Source organism: Odocoileus virginianus, chromosome X (genome assembly GCF_023699985.2).
Source record: "Odocoileus virginianus isolate 20LAN1187 ecotype Illinois chromosome X, Ovbor_1.2, whole genome shotgun sequence".
NCBI lineage: Eukaryota > Metazoa > Chordata > Mammalia > Artiodactyla > Cervidae > Odocoileus > Odocoileus virginianus.
The window spans coordinates 31,709,730-31,730,214 of NC_069708.1; the positions used below are offsets into that span (position 1 = coordinate 31,709,730).

General features: G+C 36.0%; 1 protein-coding gene and 1 pseudogene across 11 annotated transcripts in view; one reads left to right on the top strand and one right to left on the bottom strand.

Moving 5' to 3' along the window:
• ATRX (ATRX chromatin remodeler) overlaps positions 1–20,485 on the bottom strand; it is a 267,954-nt gene that overhangs the window by 224,746 nt on the left and 22,723 nt on the right. For 7 of the 11 annotated variants that reach the window (XM_070462040.1, XM_070462045.1, XM_070462044.1 and 4 more), the window contains one exon: positions 15,013–15,118. The exons of the other annotated variants lie outside the window; for them this stretch is intronic. In XM_070462040.1, coding sequence (XP_070318141.1) covers positions 15,013–15,044 — 32 coding nt within the window. In that variant the 5' untranslated portion in view covers positions 15,045–15,118. The remainder of the gene's footprint in view (positions 1–15,012; positions 15,119–20,485) is intronic. 11 annotated transcript variants of the gene reach the window in all.
• Positions 1,147–2,657, top strand: LOC110151328 (alpha-1,2-mannosyltransferase ALG9 pseudogene; annotated as a pseudogene).

Genomic DNA, 20,485 nt, shown 5'->3' on the forward strand with positions numbered 1-20,485 from the left:
TAACCACAACTATGTTTCAAAATAAATAAAAATATTGCAAAAAAGTACACTAAAAAAATTAATGTTACCTGTATGATAAGATTGTGATACCTTTTCTTCTACATTTTTGTGATATAATAAATTCATTGCATTACTCCTAAGTGCATGGAGATATAGGTTTTAAATTAAATAGTAATTCACAATTGACTTTTCACTAATCCAACAGATTTTCCACACTTCACTTACTACAAGTTTACCATTCATTCAAGTATGTCTTCTAACTTATGTCCTTATTCAAGTAAAATTATAAGAAGTCCTTTCAACAGTTGGCAAGTATTAACTATGTAAACATATAAAATAAAGCCTAATTTTCTATAAACTTTGTATGCCTTGATTTTACTCTCAAATGTGATAAAAGTCCAAACAGGTTGCTACTATGCCAATGAATACCAATCACTGGAAAATCAAACGTTAGGGTAAATGGTGGAATTTTTCTTAGCCCACACTGTCTCGGGTTTCCTTACATAACCATGACAAATTTTAACATCCGTTTTATACACATTGGCCTGATTTAAACTTCATGAAAACTTTATTACAGGGAACCAAGGCTCAGAAAGGTGCTTATGCCTGTAAAATAAGGGGCTGTGCCTGATCCAGTCTTCCAGCTAGGAGGGCCCACAGCCTCTTCGTTCTGCTCCTTCTCCACCAGGGTGGGTGGATATTGGATCTTCATCAGACTTAAACAGATGCCCCAGCTCAGGTCTCATTTTGTTAGTGAAGAAACCCTAGAGTGCAGGTCATATGGGAATAAAACAGGACAAGTCTGGGTACCAGAAGGATCTACTGCTCTCAAGTATCTGCTCTCAACAAGGTTACATGCTGCTCTCTAGAGAACATCTCTGACTGTGATGAAACACTCAAATACTGGGAACCAACACACTACCTCATCTATGGGAAGGGGTTTCAGGCTTGGGGATATTCCCCAGCTTATCTTTAAGATTCTTATTGGAGAAGGAAATGGCAACCCACTCACAGTACTCTTGCCTGGAAAATCCCATGGATGGAGGAACCGTGGGGTCACAAAGAGTCGGACACAACTGAGCGACTTCACTTTCACTTTACTTTTACAAGGCTGTGTGTAAGAAGTTTGGGCTGCATGTGCATCAAATGTTAGCCTTCTTGGTTCTCAGCACTGACATCTTTTGCTCATTATCAGCATTCATTCCTTCCTAGAAGTTTCTGTTTGTACACTACCTTGATAGTTATGACTGGCTGGGATATGGACAAACTTCCATTAATATAATCAGATTAGCAGCTGGGGCTATCTTAGGCTGGTCATTCATTGTAGCTCTTGGTTTACCTACTGCCTCTGATTTGCTAGTCATGAAACAGATTGGAAGAGTTTCTTTCATTGGTTGCTGGTTGCCCTAATGCTCTTTCTGGTGACTGTGGTAGTCACTGACAGCTACTATTACAGAAAGTTGGTGACTGCACCACTCAACATTGTTTTGTATAACGTCTTTATTCTTCATGGACCTGATCTTTATGGTATAGAATCCTGGTGTTTTTATTTAATTAATGAATTTCTCAATTTTAGTGTAGTCTTTGCTCACTGACTCTTTTTATAGAATACCGACTGCAGAGATTTCATGATCAGAATTTAGACCACTGACACTGCCTTATGTGGTGGTTCAGATGATAAAGAATCCGCCTATAATGCAGGAGACACAGATGACATGGGTTCGATGCCTGGGTTGGGAAGATCCCCTGGAGAAAGACATGGCAACCCTCTAGTATTCTTGCCTGAAAAATCCCATGGACAGAGGAACCATGGGCTACAGTCCATGGGGTCGCAATGTCAGACACGACTATGTAACTTAAGACTTGGTTCCAATGTATATTTCATTTATAATTTTCTTCATCCAGCCTCATAAAGAAGAGAGAGTTCTTTTCCCTGTATATCCATTTATATGTCTCTGTGGTACTGTAGCATTTTCTGCACTTCTGAAATGTTACCACTTCGTGGTTCAGCAATACCGCCTGGAGCATGATACTGTTTGACATCAAATTGGCTGGTGTTATGAACACTCTTCCTGTTTAGACTCTTACCTTCTTCCTACTCTGTGGCACTGTTCAGAGGGTATCCTGGGCCCCTTGATTTGTATCCAGAATTTTACTGAACTGCCACAGACCCAACCATCCACAGTGTCCCAGAAGGCCAACCTGTTAATGTCTGTATAGGAAAAAAATGGTATAGATTTCCCAGCAGCTTCCTTCTGCCCAATAATTGGCAGCTTCAGTTCATTCCATCAGAGTTCAGAGGCCAGTTACCAAAACCTTCTGCAGAGGGAACACTGGCCTACATATTGTTCCTACTGATATGAATGACCAGAACCTAGAGGAGCCATCCAGATATACTGACATCAGTAAATGTTAGTGGATTTGGACACCATGAGAGTAACAAACTAGGAGCCAAAATATTTATCCAATAGAAAAGAATGGATCAACTTGGCCTACAGATCATTCCTTGATGCTTCCAGATCTTCAAAGTTCTATGTCTCTTCCTGTCAGTGCATGCAAACTACACCATCCTCAAACCCCAGAAAGCAAAACAAAGAAAAGTGGAGGCTAGCACCATGCCTATGGCCCCAAAGGATAATCATCCTGTTAACTGGTGATTCCACAGACAGGACTCTCTCCAGGTCATTGCTTTTAACATTTGTAAAAAAGTCTGTTGGATACCAAAAAAAAAAGACATTTATTTGATAAATGCAGTAAGTGAGTTAAATAATTTGCACTTGTAATGGAAAATCAGGAATTCTATCTCTAATCAAAGCCCACCCTATACTGCATTCCTTAAGAGAAGTGAAGGCATAGTGACTAATTAACTTAATGAATAGGAAAAGTAGTTATGCTAATAGATAATTCTCAAAACTCAGACTATTTCAAAGGACTAAGGGTAAACTAAGATGTCTACAAAAGTATTGATACCTTCAATTACTATAGCATACTTTCCCTAAATTTTTCATCTTTGTTCATTGCTTTATTATTTTGCATATATTCATTAATTTTTCATTTAATTTTTAATAAAAACACTATGAATACATTAAATTACCTAAGTTCTCTAGTTTTACTATGCATGATTAATCCACTGAGCTTACCATACTATCCTTATTTGGATGCAGCAGCAATTAAACATAAGGTGCTAACAGTAAGAAAAACAAATCATTTTAAACTCAATTTCTAAAACTTCCAATTGAAATTGGAACCTGATTCTCACAAAGACCAAGCCCTGAAAGATGTTACACAAGCATTTCAAACAAAGGAGAGCATCCGGGAAAGCAAGTTACATTATTTCACATGGGTTCATTTATTTTAAAAAGCCAAAAACAAACAGAAAAGAACCAGTGAGCTACAAAAAGTAAGCAGCTTAGAAGTCTCACTACTATACTCATAACAAGAAAAAAGATAAATTGAAAATCAGCAAGTTTTCTTAGATCCATTAGAGAACTGAGGTCACAGGTTGCTGTTGTTTAGTTACTGTGTCTCTTTTGCAACCACATGGACTGTACCCCGCCAGGCTTCTCTGTCCATGGAATTTTCCAGCAAGAATACTGGAGTGGGTTGCCATTTCCTTTCCCAGGAGATCTTCCCCACCCGAGGATTGAATCTGTGTCTCATGCATTGGCAGGCAGATTCTTTACTGCTGAGCCACCAGGGAAGCCCAAGGACACAAAACAAATCACCAAGAAAGAAAAAAAATGGAAAACAGGCAGATACAGAAAATCACATTTTATCTGAAGTGAGAACACTTCAACAGTAACTGATGAATTACCAGAGGACAAAAAGGATTAGCCTGAGAGTTTAAAAAAAAAATCCTGGGTTCCAAGTTGGAATGGGAGGCATACTTTCCTGGGTCTTACCTATAGGAGTCCCAAAAGGTTTTCAGGTTTTCATGAGAAATATCTGAGGGGAAAAAAAATCCTACTGCACCTTAAGTAGGAGGAGGGGAAAGTAACCATATTAAAATACACCCAGAACATTCTCATTTTAACAAAGTCATGCTCTCAAGGTAAACTACTACACCATAGTGTTCTCTACCTGGAGGAAGAGCAATTAGACAACCTCAGCCTCCTCCAGCTTTCCTACCTCACCTAAGTAGGGAGGGGAAACCCTAAGAAACATTTCTGAAGATCACAGCCCAGGGACAAGGGCCTACTTTAAAAAAAAAAAAAAAAACGTGATTCATAATATCACTTTCCCTCTCCAACTCCTGGGATTCAATATAATAAACTAGAATTACAAATAGGAAAGCTATAAGATACAAATTCTGTTTAAAAAAGAATTCTTAAGAATACCCAAAGACAAAAGGGAAGAAAAAAAAAACTAAAACAAGGAAACTAGAAGAAATTAAAGGCTCTGGCACAAACAGCTACAGCAAACTTTAAACACAGCCCCATTTCTTGCCATGTTAACATAAAAGTTCACACTAAAAGCCTGACTACCTCATTTCTTATTGCACACAGCTTTCAAAAAATTACAAATTATACTAAAAGGCAAGAAAAAACACAATCTAAAGTCACAAAGAGAGCATTAGAACCAGACTCAGAGAAGACACAGAGTTCTGAAATTATCAGATAGGTAAATTTTAAATAACTATAACTGGACAATAAGGATTCTTAAGGGATAAAGTGAGCAGCTTGCAAGAATAGATGTGTAATGTAAGCACAGATGAAAACTCAAATAAATAAAAGAAAATGCTACAAATCCAACACACTATAAAAGAAAGAATGCCTTTAATGGACACAGCCAATGAAAGAATCAATGAGACTGAAGAGACAATCAGTGAGGATAATATGTCAATATAAACCTTTTGAACTGAAATCTAAAGAGAAAAAATAACAAAAGGGAACAGAAAAACTAATAACTGTAGGACAATTACAGAAGTTGTAACATAAATGTAATTGAAATACAGAGGACAAGAATGAAAATAGCAGAAGAAATGTTTGAAATAAAAGAACAGTGGAAAAGCTTCCAAAATTAATGACAGATACCAGAGAAGAAGGATATCAAGCAGTGTAAATACTAAATATCTACATCTAGTTTTCTCATATGCAAACAGCAGAAAAACAGAGCCAAAGAGAAAAATCTTTTAAAAAGCCAACAACAAAAAAAAATTACCTATAGAGGATCACGGATAAGCATTCGATCTTACATGCTGTCCAAAACCATACAAGCAGGACGACAGCAGAATGAAATACCTCACCAAGCTAGGTTAGTGTATCCAGTAAAATGATTCTTCAAAAGTAAAAGAAAAATAGACTTTCTCAAACAAAAACCAAAGGCATTTGTTGACAGTAGCTTTTCCCTGCAAGAAATGTTGAAAGAAGTTCTCCAGAGAGAAAGAAAATTATACAGGTCAGAAGTACACACCTACATAAAAAAAGGAAAAGTATTAGAGAAGAAATAAGTGAAGGTAAAATAACATCTTTCATTTTTCTTATCCTTAACTGACTTAATAGTCAACTGTCCAAACTAGTAATAGCAAAAAATGCATTGGGTGATTATAGCTTATGGATAAGAAAAGGAATTGTGAATATTGTTATAAGGTATCTACACTACTTGTGAAGGGGTATGCGTGTGTGCTAAGTCACTTTAGTCATATCCAACTCTTTGTGACCCTATGAACTGTAGCCCGTCAGGCTCCTCTGTCCATTAGATTCTCCACACAAGAATACTGGAATGGACTGCCATGCCTTTCTCATGAAGTGGTATAGTGTTATTTAAAAATGAACTTAGACTAGTTATAAATGTATATTGCAAACTATAAGGCAATCAATAAAAATGTTGAAAGAAGTATAATTTATAAGAGGAAAGAAAATGAAATCATATAAATGTTCAATTAAAACAAAAGGCCAAAAAAGAAGATAAAAAATAAAACAAGCACAATGAACAAAGTTATAAACATGGCAGGTATTAAACCAACTACATCAAAATTCACTTTAAATGTGAATGATCTAAATTCACAAACTAAGAGTCAGAGAATGTCAAGAACATGAGGTGGATATAGTCAGATGTCAGAATTGACTAAACCAAGACCAATATATATGTTGTCTTTATATATACTTAAAAACACCACTTTAAAGACACTGACTATAAAAAAAGGAAAGCCAAGGGAAATACGCAGTTATTCTTTATAGGGTATAGAGGATTAGTTTTGCAAGATGAAAAAGATCTAGAGATTGGCTGCACAACAATCTAAAAATGGCAAAAATGTACATAACACTATTGAAATGTAAACTTTAAAAAGGTTTATGTTATGGGTATTTTATCACATTTTTTTTTTAAAGTAAATGGATGTCTATTCAAGTTCTTGGTACACTTTCTAATTGAATTATGTTTTTGCTGCTGAGTTGTAAAATTTCTTTATACATTCTGGATATCAAACCCTTGTCAAATAAATGATTTGCAAACATTTTTTGTGTAGGTTGTCTTCTCACTCTGGAGACTGTGGTTTAACACACAAATTTTTTATTTTAATGAGGTCCGTATTATCTATTTTTCTTTTCTTGCCTCTGTTTTTAGCATCTTATTTAGAGACCACTGACAAGCTCTACACAGTCAGTGAAAACAAGACTGGGATCTGACTATGGCTCAGATCATAAACTTCTTATTGCCATATTCAAACTTAAATTGAAGAAAGTAGGGAAAACTACTAGACCATTCAGGTATGACCTAAATCAAATCCCTTATGACTATACACTGGAAGTAAGAAATAGATTTAAGGGGCTAGATCTGATAGACACAGAGCTTATGGACACTATGGACAGAGGTTTGTGACACTGTACAGGAGGCAGGAATCAAGACCATACCCAAGAAAGGGAAATGCAAAAAAGCAAAATGACTGTCTGGGGAGGCCTTACAAATATCTGTGAAAAGAAGAGAAGTGAAAAGCAAAGGAGAAAAGGAAAGATATACCCATTTGAATGCAGAATTCCAAAGAATAGCAAGGAGAGATAAGAAAGCCTTCCTCAGTGATCAATGCAAAGAACTAGAGGAAAACAATAGAGTGGGAAAGGGTAGAGATCTCTTCAAGAAAATAAGAGATACCAAGGGAACATTTCATGCAAACATGGGCTCAATAAAGGACAGAAATGGTATGGACCTAACAGAAGCAGAAGATACTAAGAAGAGGTGGCAAGAATACACAGAAGGACTGTACAAAAAAGATCTTCACAACCCAGATAATCACGATGGTGTGATCACTCACACTCACCTAGAGCCAGACATCCTGGAATGTGAAGTCAAGTGGGCCTTAGGAAGCATCACTACGAACAAAGCTAGTGGAGGTGATGGAATTCCAGTTGAGCTATTTCAAATCCTAAAACATGATGCTATGAAAATACTGCGCTCAATATGCCATCAAATTTGGAAAACTCAGCAGTGACCACAGGACTGGAAAAGGTCAGTTTTCATTCCAATCCCAAAGAAAGGCAATGCCAAAGAATGCTCAAACTACCACACAACTGCACTCATCTCACATGCTATCAAAGTAATGCTCAAAATTCTCCAAGCCAGGTTTCAACAGTATGTGGACTGTGAACTTCCTGATGTTCAAGCTGGATTTAGAAAAGGCAGAGGAATCAGAGATCAGATTGCCAACATCCGCTGGATCATCGAAAAAGCAAGTGAGTTTCAGAAAAACATGTAGTTCTGCTTTATTGACTATGCCAAAGCCTTTGACTGTGTGGATCACAATAAACTGTAGAAAATTCTCAAGGAGATGGGAATACCAGACCACCTGACCTGCCTCTTGAGAAACCTGTATGCAGGTCAGGAAGCAACAGTTAGAACAGACTGGCTCCAAATAGAAAAAGGAGTACGTCAAGGCTGTATATGTCACCCTGCTTATTTAACTTATATGCAGAGTACATCATGAGAAATGCTGGGCTGGAGGAAGCACAAGCTGGAATCAAGATTGCCAGGAGAAATATCAATAACCTCAGATATGCAGATAACACCACCCTTGTAGCAGAAAGTAAAGACTAACTAAAGAGCCCCTTGATGAAAGTGAAACAGGAGAGTGAAAAAGTTGGCTTAAAGCTCAACATTCAGAGAACTAAGATCATGGCATCTGGTTCCAACACTTCATGGCAAATAGATGGGGAAACAGTGGAAATGGTGGCTGACTTTATTTTGGGGGGCTCTAAAATCACTGCAGATGGTGACTGCAGCAAAGAAATTAAAAGATGCTTTACTCCTTGGAAGGAAAGTTATGACCAACCTAGACAGCATATTAAAAAGCAGAGACATTACTTTGTCCACAAGGTCCGTCTAGTCAAGGCTATGGTTTTTACAGTAGTCATGTATGGATGTGAGAGTTGGACTATAAAGAAAACTGAGTGCCGAAGAGTTGATGCTTTTGAACTGTGGTGTTGGAGAAGACTCCTGAGAATCTCTTGGACTGCAAGGAGATCCAACCAGTCCATCCTAAAGTAGATTAGTCCTGGGTGTTCATTGGAAGGACTGATATCAAAGCTGAAATTCCAATACTTTGGCTACCTGATGCGAAGAGCTGATTCATTAGAAAAGACCCTGATGCCATGAATGATTGAGGGCAGGAGAAGAAGGGAACAACAGAGGATGAGATGGTTGGATGGCATCACCAACTCAATGGACATGGGTTTGCATAGACTCCGGCAGTTGATGATGGACAGGGAGGCCTGGCATGCTGCGGTTCATGGGGTCGCAAAGAGTCAGATACAACTGAGCAACTGAATGGAATGAATAGACAAATTCAAGGCCCTTAAGTTTTCTAAGAGTTTTACAGCTTTAGCTCTGAAATTTAGGTATTTGTTTCATTTTTATTTGTATATGGTGTAAGGTAACAGTTCCACCTTCTTTCTTTCACATGGAGACATTCAATGGACACAGCACCATTTATTAATGACAGTATCAAGATGGGTACAGAGCTTTTTTGGGGGAATGATGGAGTTCTGGGTAGATGGTAGTGGCTGTTACATATTGTCAATGTAATGCCACTGAACTGCAAATTTACAAATGGTTAAAATGATAAATATCATAATACGTATACTTCACCACGGTAAAAATAAACACAAGATACTACTTCACACCCACAAGAATGGGTATCATTTAAAAGATTTAAAAGATATTATGAGGTTATTAGTGAGGATGTGGAAACATTGGAACCCTCACACACTGCTGATGTAAATATAAAACAGATAAGCACTATACTATTTGTGAAATAATACAAAACTGAAAAAGTTTTGACAGCTCCTCAGAAAGTCAAACATACAAAAATTTATATGCATTTGTTCACAGCAGCATGATTCATAATAACCAAAAAATAGAAACCAAATATCCATTAAATAAATGAATATTTTTCAGCAATATTAATGAATAAAGTTCTGAGTCATACTACAATATGGATATACCTTAAAAATATGCTAAATGAATGTATTCAGTCATGAAAGATCACATCCTGTATGGTTCTTTTCATAGAAAATGTTCAAAATACACAAATCCATAGTGATAGAAAGTAAAATAGTGGTTGACAGGAACTGGGGTAGGGATATAAGGGAAAACGAGGAGTAACTACTAATTGGTAGAGGATTTCTGTTAAAGTGATGAATATTGTAGTGAAGGCTATACAGATCTGACAGTACACTAGAACCACCAAACTGTACACTTTAAATGAATGGACTGTGGTATGTGATTTATATCAATAAATTTGTTATTTTTTAAAAAGTGACTTGGACATTGACTGAGTTGTTTAGAGATCTTCTGACAGAATTGCACTAGAATTTAGACCTTTCATATAATTTTTACCCTGAACAAAAACTAGGAAAAAAACTGACTCATTAGAAGTTTTAACATGATCTGAGGATATTAATTCGATTTCTTTAGCTTTAAAAGCAGTGATTACAAAGTAATCAATCCGTTAATGCTTGAATTTTTTGGTTCAGCACAGATTATGAAACTATGGGATGGAAACAGAAATTAAAATAAATCTCTCAACCTTTTTTAAACTATTATCTGTCAAACTAGATAATTACTTTGGTGCTTTTGAGGCCAAGTAGCAGTGAACAAGGATTGACTATATTAAAAATGAGGTAGAAAAAGCACAAGTTTCCTCTACCCAGGATCTCACACTAGAATATCAAGCCTTTCGTGAAGCTCTGCTTTATGAAAAATTCCACATTTAGTATTAAGAAGAAAAACCAAGCGTCCATACTTTATGTACACACAGAGCACAAGGTTTTACAATATGGTTTTACAATCTCTATTCTCTATGATAAGACATTTTTGGTCTTGAATCCTAGCTGAATCTTATTATTTTATTATTCTTTCCATTTAAGATTAATTTTTAATAGTAATTTTATAGTGGGACATAGGAAGGATCAATGTATCAAACAGTCTGGTAAAGATCTTGTGCCACAAATAAGGGAATTAAATGCTATCTTCCCTCTTAATTCTTCAGACATTCCTCTAGGTATCCTCTAAAAGATCGATTTTTTAAGGCCACATGCTTCTCCTGAAGCTTCAGAAATATTAATATCTTATCCTTGAAAAACGTCTGGGAATACAACACACTCTTGTTCAGTTCAGTTCAGTCACTCAGTCATGTCCGACTCTGCGACCCCATAGACTAGAGCACACCAGGCTTCTCTGTCCATCACCAACTCCGGAGCTTACTCAAACTCATGTCCATAGACTCGGTGATGCCATCCAACCATCTCATCCTCTGTTGTCACCTGCTCCTCCCACCTTCAATCTTTTCCAGCATCAGGGTCTTTTCAAATGAGTCAGTTCTTTGCAATAGGTGGCCAACGTATTAGAGATTCAGCTTCAGCATCAGTCCTTCTGATGAATATTCAGGACTGATATCCTTTAGGACGGACTGGTTTGATCTCCTTGCAGTCCAAGGGACTCTCAAGACTCCTCTCCAACACCATAGTTCAAAAGCATCAATTCTTCAGCACTCAGCTTTCTTTACAGTCCAACTCTCACATCTACACATGACTACTAGAAAAACCATAGCCCTGACTAGGCAGACTTTTGCTGGGAAACTAACAGTCTCTGCTTTTTAATATGCTGTCTAGGTTGGTCACAGCTTTTCTTCCAAGGAGCAAATGTCTTAATTTCATCACTGCAGTGATTCTGGAGCCCCCAAAAATAAAGTCTGTCACTGTTTCCACTGTTTCCCATGTTTCCACTGTTTCTATTTGCCATGAAGTGATGGAACCAGATGCCACAATCTTAGTTTTCTGAATGTTGAGCTTTCAACTTTTTCACTCTCTTCTTTCACTTTCATCAAGAGGCTCTTTAATTCTTCTTCGCTTTCTGCCATAAAGGTGTCATGTGCATATGTGAGCTTACTGGTATTTCTCCCAGCAATCTTGATTCCAGCTTGTGCTTCCTCCAGCCTAGTGTTTCTCATGATGTACTCTGCATATAAGTTAAATAAGCAGGGTGACAACAGACAGCCTTGACATACTCCTTTCCCTATCTGGAACCGATCTGTTGTTCCATGTCCAGTTCTAACTATTGCATTCTGACCTGCATAAAGATTTCTCAAGAGGCAGGTCAGGTGGTCTGGTATTCCTATCTCTTTCAGAATTTTCCACAGTTTGTTGTGGTCCACACAGTCAAAGGCTTTGGAGTAGCCAATAAAGCAGAAGTACATGTTTTTCTGGAATTCTCTCGCTTTTTCTATGATTCAACGGATGTTGGCAATCTGATCTCTGGTTCTTCTGCCTTTTCTAAATCCAGCTTGAACATCAGGAAGTTCATGGTCCACATACTGTTGAAGTCTGGCTTGGAGAATTTTGAGCATTACTTTGACAGCATGTGATATGAGTGCAGTTGTGTGGTTTTTGAACATTCTTTGGCATTGCCTTTCTTTGGGACTGGAATGAAAACTGACCTTTTCCAGTCCTGTGGCCAATGCTGAGTTTTCCAAATTTGCTTGCATACTGAGCACAGCATTTTCACAGCATCATCTTCCGGGATTTGAAATAGCTCAACTGGAATTCCATCATCTCCACTAGCTTTGTTTGTAGTGATGCTCCTAAGGCCCACTTGACTTCACATTCCAGGATGTCTGGCTCTAGGTTGATGATCTCACTGTCGTGATTATCTGAATTGTGAAGATCTTTTTTGTATAGTTCTTCTGTGTATTCTTGCCATTTCTTAATATCTTCTGCTTCTGTTAGGTCCATACCATTTCTGTCATTTTTTGAGCCCATCTTTGCATGAAATGTTCCCTTGGTATCTCTTATTTTCTTGAAGAGATCTCTAGTCTTTCCCTTTCTATTATTTTCCTCTATTTCTTTGCACTGATCACCGAGGAAGGCTTTCTTATCTCTCCTTGCTATTCTTTGGAACTCTGCATTCAAATGGGTATATCTTTCCTTTTCTCCTTTGCCTTTTGCTTCTCTTCTTTTCACAGCTATTTGTAAGGCCTCCTCAGACAACCATTTTGCCTTTTTATATTTCTTTTTCTTGGGGATGGTCTTAATCACTGCCTCCTGTACAATGTCACAAACCTCCATCCATAGTTCTTCTGGCACTCTGTCTATCAGACCTAATCCCCTGAATCTATTTCTCACTTCCACTGTATAATTCTAAGGGATCTGATTTAGTTCATACCTGAATGGTCTAGTGGTTTTCACTACTTTCTTCAATTTAAATCTTGAATTTGGCAAGAAGGAGTTCATGATCTGAGCCACAGTCAGCTCCTGGTCTTGTTTTTGTTGACTGTATAGAGTTTCTCCATCTTTGGCTGCAAAGAATATAATGAATCTGATTTTGGTATTGACCATCTGGTGATGTCTATGTGTAGTCTTCTGTTGCGTTTTTGGAAGAGGGTGTTTGCTGTGACCAGCACGTTCTCTTGGCAAAACTCTATCAGCCATTGCCCTGCTTCATTCTGTACTCCAAGGCCAAATTTGCCTGTTATTCCAGGTATTTCTTGACTTTCTACTTTTGTATTCAAGTCCCCTATAATGAAAAGGACATCTTTTTTGGGTGTCAGTTCTAGAAGGTCTTGTAGGTCTTCACAGAACCATTCAACTTCAACTTCTTCAGTATTACTGGTCGGGGGCATAGACTTGGATTACTGTGATACTGAATGGTTTGCCTTGGAAACGAACAGAAATCATTCTGTCGTTTTTGAGATTGCATCCAAGTACTGCATTTTGGACTCTTTTGTTGACTATGATGGCTACTCCATTCTTTCTAAGGGATTCTTGCCCACAGTACCAGATATAATGTTACTTTGCCAAAAAAGGGGAGGCGTACAAAAAATACTGAAACAGGAAATAACACAGATTATCTCTTTTATATCATCTCAAGAAACCATTCAGGCCTCCCAGCAATCTAAGGATATAAAAATTAAGTATATGAGATGACAGGTCATATCTATCACTGACACCATAGAATAATCATCTTATAAAACAAATTTTATTCTTCTGAAAACCAGTATCCAAAATGCACTACAACAAACAAGGCACTAGTAAAATACAAGACATTCTTTTGAGTCCAAAAACAAGATATATTAAAAGTACAAAGATAATTCAGGTTAGCTTCAGAAATACTTCTTGCCTAAAAAACTTCCATTTAAACTCTTCCCAAACTGACATAAAGAGTTTTAAACATAAATCAAGTCAGACTTCACTTTTTACTCAGGAGGAATAAGATTCACTTATTTCATTTTATAATATTTACCAAATGCTGAATATATTTATTCTGAGTACTTAGTACTGCAATAAAAAATAAATACATAAGACATGACCTTAAGGAATTAAAACTCTAATGGCAAAAAAAGGCTGTTAAATTCCCAGGAATAATCTATGGAAGAAAGGGGAAACATGCTTATAACTGTGAATTCCCTAATACTTTTAAATCTCTAGTATGTGTAATTATTTTCCACCTAATTTTTATATAGGTTCCTTCAGAGTTAAATCTCTTAACCTTGTTTCCAATACCTGCTAACCTCTATTGTGAAAATCAAATTTTGCTATAGAATCAGGAATTTCCTGATGGATACCTTGGAAAGCAAACACTGAACCATGGATGTTTCCTGCAGTAAAAGAGAAAACTGTAATGCTTTTATACAGAATCAAGGGAAAATAAAGAACTGAGGATGAGAAATATGCATAAATATTTGAAAAGCTTAAATTTACTCCACTCAAGGTACATCTATTTAAATTCAATATATTCTATTCACTGTAACAGAAAAATAAGTACAAGTATCACAGTATTTTCTAACAAAAACATACTAAAATTTTTCAAAAGAAGAAACCTTTGGAAGGTTTTTATCAAGATGAAGCATATTTTAGCCAAAGGGAATGAATTTAGATTTAAATAGGATAAAATACAAACTATCCTCTGATAAAGCAGAAATGCCATTTTACTTTGCCCATTGTAACAAAACCTATTTTCCCCTAGAACTTGAATCAGAGTGAATCTATATCCCTATATATTATGACGCAAACAATACTTAAACTTAGTTTAAATAAAATTTTCATTTCTCTTTTGGTAAAGAGGAAAGAGGAGAAAAACAAAATTTAGGTTTTCTGAGAAAAGACAAAGCCACATACACACTCCTGTATCTATAACTAAATATTCAGTGCTTTAACAAAATCCATTTACAACCTACTAGGGCAATCATTTAGTTTATGGACCCCTACTCAATTCTGGGGGAGTCATAGAAAATCTCTCCAGATAAAGTATATAGCTTATGTTCCTAATCAATAAAAATGGAATCAGATAAAATCTACAATGCAAGCACTAGCTAAAAGGAGTTTTTATTAACTGCTGATTAAGGTCTGGGATAGCATTAACTTTCTTACAGGAGCAAAGCTATCATTCCAGAAGCAAAAGATATATAAACAGATGAGATCATCTTTGAAAACACAGTGTTTGGCTTATCGTTAGAATGTAATAAACTCAATACTCCAGGTGATAGATACCTGAGGGGGAAGGTATGAAAAATCAGAATCAACTTACATGGTAACTTCTCTATTTTTTGATATGTACATCAAAACTATTCATAGTTCTTTTCATGAAATTGATACCTAATCAATTCTGTCTCCAGCTATTAAACGCATCCACTCTGAAAAACAGAAAAGGAAGAGATAAAGCAACTCAATTTTATTAAGTGTTTACACTATGCTTGATAGCTGATAAAGATTTTCATGTAGGTATTACCATGTTCAGTGCATAAGTGAAAAAAAACAACTTGGTTGCTGCTAACTTTTCAAAGGTTACAGAACTGGCTTTGAACCCAAATCTAACCTTTTATCAGGTAATTCCAAATGAAACTAATCTGAGACCAGAGCTCAAACCGTCTAAACTTTATTCCAAAGGATTGAAGATTAATCCATTTTCCACTATTTCCTTTCCCCAAGAGTAGAAAACATCAAATGCAAATAGACTTCTTACTGAAGTTAAACGACAATTTCTAATTCTTGGAAAAGTTTCTCTAATGTTGAAAAAACAACAGATAAAGAATAATATAGTTTGGCTCCATTTGTACCTTAAGGAAAGCCTGATATTTAACATCTAAAATGGGAACGATTACAGCACATTTAGTCACTCTCTCTAGCCTATAATATTATTCCAGGCATGGAAGTTTTAGCTTATTGTTGTCGACACCCTCCACATCCTCTGTCCCTAATAAGTCCACTAGAGAAAATGGAATATAAAGAAGTGCAAAGTACACAATATAATGTCAGCTAATGTTAGCATACATGTTGGGGTATTTTTTTTTAACAAAATTGAATGGTTACTTTACTGTTTTGCAACCTTTCCTTTCCATTAATATACAGTGAATAATCTTCTGCATTATTATTTTCTAAAACAATTTTTAATGTCAGTATAGTATCCCATCATGTAAAGAAAGATGCCAGAAGCTTTTTCTCAAGCTAACAGCACTTAAAAAGATAGATATGTTTTTGCTGCAAGAACTGTAGCTGCCTACTAATAGGGTCTGTATTAAGGCTGCTAAATTTTAAAATCAATTTTTATTTACTCAGAACATAAGTAGTACAGAAAAAAGGGCTATGTGCACTGACTATTACAAAAGATTCACTAAGAGAAACTTAAAAGAATTACCAGTGCTTGCTTAAGCTGTTAATTTAAGGGTTAAGCTAAAATTGTCTATAAAAACACATTGGCCAGGATGCAGAAATATAGAATAAGAAAATTCTCAAATTGCCAGTGGAAGTGTAAATTAGTAAAACCATTATGGATACCAATTTGGCAATTATCTCATAAAAAATAGAACCAGAGAGATGGGATGGGGAGGGAGGTGGGAGGGGGTTCAGGATGGGGAACACATGTAAATCCATGGCTGATTCATGTCAATGTATGGCAAAAATCACTACAATATTGTAAAGTAATTAGCCTCCAAGTAATAAAAATAAATGGGGAAAAAAAAGAAAAGAAAAAAAAATAGAACTGACCTCCTAACGAAGCTCTAGCACATGTGCAGAGAAAGATTTAAGAATGTTCTCAGTAACATTTTTTAATAGTATCAAATTAGAAAAACATTCTAAATATCTACCAATGGTATACAGATAGATTGTAGTATACCCATTCAACTCAAAACTAATGAAATGAAAAACGAGCAATCTAGATCAGTGCTGTTCAACAGAGATATAATATAAGCCAGAAATATACTTTAAAATTTTCTAGAAGCCATTTTGGAAAAGGAAATGGTAAACCACTCTAGTGTTCTTGCCTGGAGAATCCCAGGGACAGAGGAGCCTGGTGGGCTGCCGTCTATGGGGTCACACAGAATCAGACACAACTGAAGTGACTTAGCAGCAGAAGTCATATTTTTTAAAATGCAGGTGAAATTAATTTTAATCTTATTTAGTCCAATATATCCAAATTATCATTTCAATATATAATTAATATAAAATAATTAGTAATGAGATTTTTTTTTTCATAATAAGTCTTCAATCCTGTGTGCAAATACACTTCCAGCACATCTCAATGCACACTGGCCACATTTCAGGTGCTCAATAGCCACAGACAGTTAGTGGCTATTATACTGAACAGTGTATATCTAAAGCTACCTCAAAATCCCCAAAATACTGAACCAAAAAAACAAAGTTGCAAAATCCTATGTGCTACATCCAGAAAGTTGTGGTACATATACACAATGGAATATTACTCAGCCATGAAAAATAATACATTTGAATCAGTTCTAATGAGATGGATGAAACTGGAGCCCATTATACAGAGTGAAGTAAGCCAGAAAGATAAACACCAATACAGTATACTAGCACATATATATGGAATTTAGAAAGATGGTAATGATAACCCTTCATGCAAGACAGAAAAAGAGACACAGATGTATAGAACAGATTTTTGGACTCTATGGGAGAAGGCGAGGGTGGGATGTTCTGAGAGAACAGCATCAAAACATGTATATTATCAAGTGTGAAACAGATCGCCAGTCCAGGTTGGATGCATGATACAAGTGCTCAGGGCTGGTGCACTGGGAAGACCCAGAGGGATGGGATGGAGTGGGAGGTAGGAGGGGGGATCGGGATGGGGAACACATGTAAATCCATAGCTGATTCATGTCAATGTATGACAAAAACCACTACAATACTGTAAAGTAATTAGCCTCCAACTAATAAAAATAAATGGAAAAAAATCATATATGCTATATCCTATCACTTAAATAATCTATAAAGCTAAAAAATTCTAAATAATCTTTCTGGTTAAGGATATGCAGAAACTTATCTACATGTATGTATACATATATATTATGTAAAAAGTATTAAAAATTCCATGAGACCTCACCTCTACCTTTGATGTTTTATTTCTTTTCTTGTTTGGCTGTTTTTTGTTTTTATTTTTTTAAAAGAAATCTGAAGCAAACATGACAGAAGATTTCATAAAGGAATGTAATAGATGCAGAGGTGTTCGTTCATACTATAATCTTATCTGAAATGTTTCCAAATTATAATTAATTTGGGATATGCATGTTCCAAAACTCTCTTTTCTTATTTCTATTTACATTCAATCACTTAAGTCTGAAATATGCTAATGAAGTATTTAGAATGTAAACGTCATACTTCACTTTGATATACACAGAGCAAAAACATACTTCTGTCCTTTATGCAGTAAGTTTGATAATAAAAGGCAAGAAAAACTTCAACAAATTTAAGGTATGAATTGACAAAATTATCTCATTTATTAAAAAAAAATCATCTCATTTATTTGCTCAACAGCATTTACTATATAGCTATTGAGTGTGTGTTCAGTTGTGTCCAACTCTTTGAAAATCCATGGACTGTAGCCCTCCAGGCTCCTCTGTCTGTGGAATTCTCCAGGCAAGAACACTGGAGTGGGTTGCCATTTCCTATTTCAAGGGATCTTCCCGACGCAGGGATCAAACCGGCATACCCTGCATCTTTGGCAGGCGAATTCTTTGCCATTGCACCACCTAGGAAGCCCCACATGGCTATTATGAGCATTCAAAAAGTTAATAATGTGGTAAATAGATTTTTCTATCACGAGTCATGTAGTCATATGGAGAACAAACAATATTTACACACCAAGATCAAAGAAAAACAGCTAAACACTGAAACAGTGACTTATGGCCCTCAGTCACTTGAGTCATGTCCAACTCTCAGTGACCCCAGGCAATTCTCCAGGAAAGTATACTACAGTGGGTTGCTGTGCCCTCCTCCAGGGGATCTGACCCTGACAGTAACTGTTAAATGGAAAATTTTAAAAGAGATAACTAAAATTACGTATCAGTTTAATGTACCACAATGGGACACACAATTATTTCCTAAAATAAATTTTTTTAAAGACCAGTGAAAACACATATGCCAAATTCTCATTATTCATGCTACTTTAGTTTTGGTTAAATATGAATTACTGGTACATAACCTAAATATTCTAATAAAGGTTCACAGTATATGAAAGCAGTTCAAAATGAGAAGCACTGAAACCAGAGACTATGAGCAGCCACAATTCAGAACTTCAGATCATTCACAAAAATAAAGTTTACACAAAAAGAAATCTGAAAAAAAAAGTTGAAAAAACAGCTTTAAAAATTGAACTTCAATTATACCAATTGTTGGAATTTACTTTGAAATGAGTAAAAAAAACAAGATGGATTGCTGCATGAGAGTTAGATACATGGAAAATATGTGATAAAACAAGTGTAGTAAAATGTTAAAGGTAGAATCTAGGTGGTGAATATATGTAAAATCATTCCTGAAAGTCTAAAATATTTCAGAAGAAAATGTTGAAAATTTTATACCTTAATAATGTGAGAGTATACTAGCTTCTAAACGTCAAGTATGGATGAACTCCAAACATCTAAAACACTATCACCTAACAGAAGTCAGGAAGGCAACCTGATTTTTGTATTAGTATCAAAAGAAAAAAGCATCCACTTGTCCTTTTGCAAATACTAGCTGGTTTCAGGTAAATACATCATAGTATAGTTTTTTAAGAAAAACTTCAATACAATAATGTGACATCCAGAATTTGTTTAAAACTAATCCAGTGAGGGGGTACTTAGGTCAGTATGTATTAAACAGAAATAGAAAGTTCAACTAATTCATGTACCATGAGATGATAACTATTGAAGATGGTATCACGTACTTATAAGGTTCTATTTTCTTCCTTTTGAATATGCTTGCAACTGTCCAGAATAAAAGAAGTTAAATATACAGAGACTATTACTTTAATACCCAGTTCAGGGTCATACCTTAGAATAGTGGCCTGTAGACAATAAGGACTCAAATTTGTATACAAGTATTTACAACAGTAGTAAAAACAGAAAGAAATCTGGAGTTTAACCTCATTTCTGGTTATATACAATTAAAAATGGATTAATGCTTATTTATGAATTCACTTCATAAACACATCCAAGGCATTCATTTAAGTGTCCCTTGCCCTGACACCTCACTAGGTGTTCCTACAGAAGATTCAAGCATGATCAATATACACACGTGCTGATATAAACAAAAAACATAGCTAACAGTTACTGAGTATCTATTATTTCCCAAGTGCTATTTCTAAATGCTTATTATGCATGATCTCATTTAATCCTCAGAACCACCTCAAATATATATTATTATCTCCATCTCTCCTTCATGGATCACAGTCTTGTCGTGGTGAAGGGGCTTGCCTAACTCAATGAAGCTACGAGCCATACCATTCAGGGCACGTATGAACAGTATTAAAACGGGAAAAAAGTATGACATGGGAAGATGAGCCCCGCAAGTCAGAAGCTGTTCAGTATGCTACTGGGGAAGAGTGGAGGGCAATTACTAATAGCTCCATGAAGAATGAAATGACTGAGCCAAAGTGGAAACTATGTTCAGTTATGGATGGGTCTGGTGGTGAAAGTAAAGTCCCATGCTATTAACAACAATATTTCATAGGAACATAGAATGTTAAGTACATGAAGTAAGGTAAATTGGATGTGGTCAAGCAGAAG